The sequence below is a fragment of the Microtus ochrogaster genome, unplaced genomic scaffold (genome assembly GCF_000317375.1).
Source record: "Microtus ochrogaster isolate Prairie Vole_2 unplaced genomic scaffold, MicOch1.0 UNK15, whole genome shotgun sequence".
NCBI lineage: Eukaryota > Metazoa > Chordata > Mammalia > Rodentia > Cricetidae > Microtus > Microtus ochrogaster.
In genome coordinates, this window is record NW_004949113.1 from 1962389 (window position 1) to 1970637 (window position 8249).

An 8249-nucleotide genomic window follows, 5' to 3' on the forward strand; every position below is an offset into this window, starting at 1 on the left:
CTCTCTCTCTCTCTCTCTCTCTCTCTCTCTCTCTCTCTCTCTCTCTCTGTGTGTGAATTATCAAATCCCAGGTACTCAGCTAGCTTAAAATCTTTAAGGGACTTTGTCACTAGGCAACTAGCTTCCATTCCTGAGCCTGTCCATTTCCTATAAACATTAAGTGATAAAATTAACATGGAATTTAGAACCATCAGTTTGGAGGACTAGAAAATTTCTTAGAATTGCTGAATATTCCAGTTAGTATAAAGAGTGTCAGCAATTATATTTCTACTTCTAGTTATTTGGATTTTAAAGGGTGCAATTAAAAAAAAAAACCTCTCAATGACTGGAGAAAGGAGTAGGAAAATTAGGGGAAGAAATTAAAGGGAAGCCTGGAGAATGGGAGATGTATGAAGGGGGATGGGATGTAGAGGGTAGGTGGCTGGGAAAACGTAGTTTTATCTTTGTTGGTGTTTGTTTCTTCATTAAACTTGCTGAGTTTTGGTTTAAAGTTCTGTGAAAAGCGACTGTGAGATCTCACACTTGTTAATAAGCTTTAAAGCACCAGCTTTAAAATGCTTCCCAATGCTTTGGCCAAATTTAGTGTTTCTTTATTTTTATTTCCTGTTTTGTTTGGAGACAGGGTTTCTTTGTGTAGCCTTCACTGTTCTGGAACTCACTCTGAGACCAGGCTGGCCTTAAACTCACAGAGATTGGTCTGCTTCTGCCTCCTGAGTGCCGGGAATAAAGGGGTGACTTTAGCATTTTATCTGTTTTAATGAGGCATGCAAATAGACGAGTTTTAGCTCTCTGTGTGTTATCTAGGTCCAGAGACCTAACCAATCACTCCTTTGGATATGACTCTTAGTCACGAAAAAACCTGGAGTGGCAGAAGAGGAGCTTAAACCCTGGTTTACCCCTTCTGTGTGTACCTAATGAAGGAGTCTCTGCATGTAACTCAAGAACTCTACATGAATCACAGGATGTACGAAGCAAAAGGGACTTACCCAGTGTGCCTGGTACAGCGACAGAGACAAACGAACTCAAGTGCCTTTTGTTCCTGCATATGTGCTGATTCAGAATACTGTACAAAAATTGGAAGAGCCCTTTGGATCTCAATTCTCATACCACTGAATGTCAACACAAATTTGTTAAGACAGACCTTAAGCCTATAAGGAGGCTGTATTTCAGTGTTTTGCAAACTGAATAAACAACAGCCTTTGGTACAAAATCCAAATGAGATTTAAAAGAACAAAGAGCTGGCTGATAAAGACAAAGATTTGGCTCTAGTCCTATATAAATGAGGCTATATAAATGGTAGCACGGAGGAAGTGCTGGGCTTGACTGGCTGATATTTAAACTCTGGCTAGTCCCAGTAAGCAAAGATGAGACTTACTTTAGGGATTATTTATCTTTTTTAAAAAATTATTTATTTTATGTGTATTTTGCTTTCATGCATGTATGTGTACCCCTGTGTGCTTGGTCTCCTCATCAGATACCCTGGAAATGGATGTTTGTGAGCTACCATATGGGTGCTGGGAAATGAAGCCAAGTCCTCTGTAAGAACAAGTGCTTTCAACCACTGAGCCATTTCTCCAGTCCTGGAGTTACTTATCTTGACAGTTGAAATAGGAATATACCCAGGCAAGGACCAAAAAATTTAAAAAAATTTGTGGTTTCTCTAAGAACAGAATAAAAATGAGCACCCTATACATGCCAACAGATGGCTACCAGACCTACTTTAATTTCAGTTCAGTTAGCCTACTAACTAGAATAATTGGGATGTTTTTAGAATAGTTATCTTTTTAGTAAGTTCACCTAAGTGTTGCTAAGGCTATTAGAAAGGGTATATTCACATTTTGCCACTGGACTGGAAAGTGGCACAACTTTTTGGATGTTACATCTGGTAATGTACTATGGTTTAAAAAGTAGGCAGGTCCAGAACAGTCCTGCATTGCTGGTGGGAGTGCAAACTGGTACAATTGCTTTGGAAATCAGTATAACAATTTCTCAGAAAATTAGGAAACAACCTTCCTCACGACCCAGCAATACCACTTTTGGTATATACCCAAAGGATACTCAATCATACCACAAGGACATGTGTTCAGCTATATTCATGGCAGAATTCTTTGTCATAGTCAGAAACTAGAAACGACCTAAGTGCTCCTTGACCAAAGAATGGATAAAGATGTGGTACATTTGTACAACAGAGTACTACACAGCGAAAAAAAATAATGACATCTTAAAATTTGTGGGCAAATATATGGACCTAGGAAACATCACATTGAGTAAAGTAACCCAGAACCAGAAAGACAAATGTAATATGTACTCACTCATAAGTGGCTTTTAGAAATAGAGCAAAGAGCAGGACAGGGTTGGCACACACCTTTAATCCTAGCACTCAGGAGGCAGAGGCAGGCGATCTCTGTGAGCTCAATGGCAGCCTGGTCTACAAGAGCTAGTTCCAGGACAGGCCTTCTAAGAACTTCTTCCAGATTAACTTTACTTGACAGAATCCTCATTTTCATTTCTGGGACTATTTACTAGCTCTCTACCACTCTGACTTTGCTACCTTTCAATTTGTGCATTCGTATGTTAGCATTAGGACCAGACTATGTAGCAGAAATACCAAAATGAACAGTTTAAACAGGATACTATCAAACTTCTGATATATGACAAACAAATTAGAGGTAAGCAGTCAAAGCAAAGTGCAGATTGTTATCAGAGAGCCAAGACCGTTCTGTCTTATTATTCAGTTAGGCTTTCTGTTCCCAGAGTCATCTCATGACTCAATGTGAATATTAGGTTGCCAGCCATTACAACTTTCCATATTTACCATGACTGTATCATACTCTGCATGCAGGAAGACATGGCATAGGCTATTCCTTTCTCCTTAAAACAAATACAAACTAAAACAAAACTTTCCCAGAATCTAAAATTATTTTAAAACAAGTTTATTATAAATAAAAAGTAACAGTTTCCTTAAGATGTACATATAATTTTATATTTATATAGGACAAAATGACGCAACCATACCTAACCTCAAGAGAGACTGGGAACAATTTTTATTGTAACTGTGCTTTTTAACTAAAATTCAAAGAATTAATAAAGAAGAGTAATGGCTATTTGGCGAAAATCAAAAGTTGTGCTACAGACCTCTGTGGACTAACGTGCGTACAGCAACCAGTTATCTTTTCAAAGTATAATTTAGATCACATCATAGCCTTTCACTAGATCTTCCAAAAGATGACCATTACATGTAAAATAAATCCACCAGCCATACTCTTTTGAGGTACAGTGGGATCTGGAACCTTAGCATTTCTTCTGATTGCTCTTTGTAGGTCCACAGACCTCCTCCCATTACTTCAGTGCCAAGTAGTTCTTGTCTTAGGGACTAAACCATGTTATATTCTAGAACCAGTCTCTGCAGGGCTTATTCCTTCATTCTTTCTGATTTTGTGATGCTTCTCCAATCTGTTTTCTTTATCATCTTTCTCCACTGTCACTATTATTTATAATATCTAGTATTTGTCATGTGTGTATGTGTGCTTATTTAGTTTCTTCTTACTAAAGAGCCATGTTTGTCTGGTTCACTGACAAATCTTCACTGCTTAGACTGACCTGGCAGGTAACAGCACTCCATACAGATTAGAGGAAGGCATGAGGTGACTAAGCAGGGATCTGACTGCACACAGTACTGAGAGAGCTGTACTTACTGGCAAACTCACATCTCACTTAAAAAGTAGCACATATACAGCCTAGCTCTTTATCTGATCATAAATCAGGATCAGGGAGGATATGGAAAGAACAGACTTTTTTAAAATTCAGATACCAGACACTACTCTTGTTTATCAACTTGGCTCAACTTATCTTTGCTAGCAATTAAACATGTATCTTTCCAGGTATTCCTGTGGTAAGCATCAAAACAGTAAATATAAGGTTTGTTAAATCTGACAAGAGACGACAGCATAATGGCTTTTTTTTTTTTGACCAACTGTATTCCAAAGCACAAAAATACCCAAACTTAAATCTCCTCTATTACTGGCGGCGGATGAAGACGGTTGGTGAACATGACATCACTGCAGCCTGCAGATGCTGATCCCCCGGCCAGGCTCATTTCTAAGAAAGTGACTGCAGCAGAAGTGCTTGCTCCTTCCTGCACAAGGGACACATGCGGCGAGTGAGTGCTCTGAGCGCAGGTTTGTCTGCCACACTTTGATGAAAGGAGTCGACTTTCCACATCCATAGCAACTGTCGTCAAATTTTCATGTGGTCAAGTCAGACCTGAAAGAATAACTGCTATCTTCTAGTGTTGTAATTTTTAATATATTACTCTATGCATATGTGATCCAACCAACCTTAACCAGGACACAATTAACTTTCTGATTAGCATATGGCACTATGTCATTTTGTAAGAAACATGTTGAAAGGTGGGTGGTTTCAGAACCACAACTACAGCAATGCTCCTCTTCATTGCTGCTCTGGGTTTTGTTGGTAGAACGCCTCTGAAGGGCTCCTGCCATTAAGGAAAGCTTAGGAATCCTGGTAAATCAACTCTTAAGAGCCTCCTTTTTTTTTTTTTTTTTTTTTTTTTTGTTTTTTCGAGACAGGGTTTCTCTGTGGTTTTGGAACCTGTCCTGGAACTAGCTCTGTAGACCAGGCTGGTCTCGAACTCACAGAGAAGAGCCTCCTTTTTAACTCAATTCCAGAAATTCATTTAAAACATCAGTAATTATTCTGAATAATAAATAGGAAGATAGACTATGCTGAACAGGTAGAGCCTGTAAAATTTAAAATATTGTTTGAAAACTGGGTATGAAATTTGGAGTCTATCATTTTCCTATTGTATTCCCAAAGGACTGAAAGCAGCTTTGATTTAAACTTGCTTTGTAATGCACACATTCTCCCCCCTTAAGGAATACTGTGGTTTTAAAATGTAAATAGGCTTCTAGTTCAACATTTATTATAATAAAGCCATTGTTTAATAAGAAATTTCAATTGATAATTAAGCAATTTATTCCAAGCTGTGTGTGTGTATGCGCGTAGGTGGTGGTCACATTTTGGAAAGGCTGTATTAAAAAGAGGCTTTGCTGTTAAAGGGATAGTACTCCTGCACCTTTCCTGGATGAGGGTTAACATGAAAGAACAGAAGGCAATACTCAGTTCCGACAGGCCTTTAAATGCATGTGACTAAGAGTCCTTAAGCTCCATTATGTCATAAACTTAACCTCAGATTATACAGCTTTGAATATCAATAGCTCTAACAGGATTTCAAAATCTCAACAGACAATTTTCATAGGATTATCATGCCTAGCTACCGTAGACAGAAGGTTGACTCAAATTCTGTAATACCCGAAGGAGTTAATAACAAAACTGAAGTATTCACTTTCACTGATATTGGGAAGGCTCAAATAGCCAAATAATTCTTTTGTCCTAACTGCTGCAAAATAGAAAAAGAATAATGGTATCTTTAAAAAGTAAAACCAGCGGCTGGTACGATGTCTGTTTGTAAAGCTGCTGCCAAGCTTGACAATCTAAGTTCAATCCCCAAGAGCAACCTCCCACAGGTTCTGACTTCCACATGCATGCTGTCATATACGTCCACACACACTCATGTGCACACACACAAATAAATTACTGTAACTTAATAAATCACTCCCTACTCATAACTTTACACTTGTTTCTGATATTTAACCAGAAACTGTCCATTATATTCCAAAACAAGGATTTGATCTTGTAGCATCTCTAATTATACAAGTGTTAAATGGCTACTTCAGAGAAGAACCTCTTGTTGTGGATAAAATTCACTTCTAAGACATTTAAGGGATGCTTGTTCATGCCTTGGTACTCAAGGAAATAGTAGCACTGGAAAAGAGTACTTGTCTTAAAGCACAATTTTAGTATTATTTATATAGGAAATACATGCATTTGATTTAAAAAGCCAATGACTCAATGTGTGCAGTAAAGCCCAAGCCCTCCCTTTTTCTTTCAGCCTCCAGATTATCTTCTCAGGTTCAAATTTTGTTAACATATTTTCTTTTAGTCTTTTCAAACCAAATTCTAATGCTTACAAGGCATAGTATAGAACTAAAAATAGCTTGCACTCTCTCTAGTAAGCCCACAACAGCACAATTATCTAGAGCTGTAAAAATACTTCTGCCATGTAAAAATAGTTCAGGTTGAATAATATTTGAAAAAAATAATAAAAGCCAGATACTACACTGTTTTCACTGGAGCTCAGCCATCAGGCTAGGAATCTTTTCCGGATAGGCGCAACAATCCGCGTTGGCCAGAGAGGGCAGTGTGTACCCACTGAAAAGAGACAGGCAGGAACGCTGCAATTCCTTGAGTACCCATGGAGATTGCCCAATCCAGTTCAGTTTCGTCCAGTTTTGCAGGTAAAGCTGCGTAGGAGATCCAAGTGATTTCTTGCGGAAGGCTACTCAAATGGACTTGTCATTATGATGATGCAACACTAACATGGTGGGTTCACGATTAGAATGCAGAAAATTTCCCTAAAGCAGCAGAAATCCAGCTGTGCATGTGCTTCGTTTATTACCAAAGAGTGAAACAAAATGTTCATTTCCAAGGCAATGACTGCATCAATCAGGAGTTACAAGTAACGGCAGAATTTTGGATTTGTTTTTTATGTACTAATGGAATCACTAAGAATTTATGGAATAACCAAAATATTTACTGGCTAGAAGGTTATTGATTATCCTGGCACAATTTGAATATACAAGTATTGATACATATAGCTTGGTAGGTAAATATTTAAATTCAATGGCTGTAAAGTCAATTACGAATTTATGAATATCTGTCCAGTTACGAAGTTTGTCTAAAACGCCATTAGTTAAAGAACGACGAAAAGTTCTATTGAACTTTCTAATAAAAACAAAAATTGAAAATACGGTGATAACACGGACGTGAGAAACACCAACATTTGTAATTGTGCAAATATTCAGATTCAGTGCTAAAACTATACATGCCCATATTGTCACTGTCTTAACGTCTCTCTCAATATGAAGAGAGATTTTAAAATAAAGCAGTCAGACATTCCATTTGCAATTAAATCATTAAGGGAAAAGGGAGTCAGTTAGTGAATGGCGGTGCGTTTCCCCAGAGATTTATAAAAGGATCAATCCAGGACGAGTTTCAGAATAAACTTTGCCTTCAATGTAAACGATCTAGAAATATTTAGCTGACATAACACCTCGGCGACGAGGCAGCCGCCAAGTGGCTTTCCGAGCTTTGTGCGGTCGGCCGGCCGCTGATGACCGGCTTCCTCCTCCGCACAAGACTGGGCAGCAGGACCCTGCGATCCCTCCCGGGAAGGCGGCACGGGGTGCGGGTCGCGGGCAAGGCGGCCGCGCGCAGCCGGAGCCCGCAGTAGTGTCGCAGCCTCCCGGCCGCAGCAGGTGGGACCCGCGGGAGGAGCGGGCGTCGCGGAGCTTCTCGCAAGCCTCTCCTGCGCGTCCGAGTCGGGGCTTTTGGGGTCTGTGCGGAATGACTTTCTGCGGTGGCGACCGGGGACCGCCGGCCTTCGCTCACACACTTTGCGAAGAGCGGCATGGAACGGTCCGGGACGCGAGCGCAGTCGCCGGCGTCCCCCGGCCTCCGCTCCCCCCTAGGGCTAGCTCGCAGCGGCGGCGGGCGGGCGGCCTGGGCCAGACAAAGGGCGCGAAGGCGGCGGCGGAGTGGAGCGCGGCCTGGCCCGCAGGGGGCGCCGTCCGCGCCCGCGCTTACCTTTGAGGACCGCGCAGAGCTGCTCCAGGGCCATGGTCCTCAGCGTCGGCGCTCCGAGAGCGCCTGAGGCGGCGGCGCGGCGGTCACGGCCCGGCGCGATGCCTCCGCTCGGTCCCCATCGCCGGACACCGCCGCCTCCCTGCAGCGGGCGCAGCGCCTCAGCCCGCCGAGCCTGCTCCCGGACGGCCGCCGCCTCCCGCCGCGCTGAGGAAAGCTGGCGGCGCCCGCTCCCGCGGCGGGCTCCCTTGAAGTGGCGCGCGCCGGGAGCCCCGGCTCATTTAAGCGGGGAGCGCAGCGCCGCGTGCCGGCCGCGCGGTCACTGCGCATGCGCGGTCCCGCCCACCCGCATGCCCCTCCCGCCCCTCGCCTCCCGGGCCTCGCGCGCGGCGGACCCCTCCCTGCCGGTGCCTCGAGGCCTCCAGCCCGGTGCTGTCTTCCCGGCCCCTCGCCGAGGACCCCCAAGCCCAGGTGCTTGAGAACGGGCTGCTCAGCCCTGCTGATCTCGGTGGAGGGGCGACCTCGGT

The 8249-nt window shown here is 42.7% G+C and overlaps 1 protein-coding gene across 2 annotated transcripts in view; it reads right to left on the reverse strand.

Moving 5' to 3' along the window:
* Positions 1-7946, reverse strand: part of Neto2 (neuropilin and tolloid like 2) — a 60759-nt gene extending 52813 nt beyond the window's left edge. For both annotated transcript variants that reach the window (XM_005367017.3, XM_005367016.2), the window contains exon 1: positions 7726-7946. In XM_005367017.3, the coding sequence (XP_005367074.1) occupies positions 7726-7759 (34 nt within the window). In that variant the 5' untranslated portion in view covers positions 7760-7946. The remainder of the gene's footprint in view (positions 1-7725) is intronic.
* Between the last annotated feature and the right edge of the window lie 303 nt (positions 7947-8249).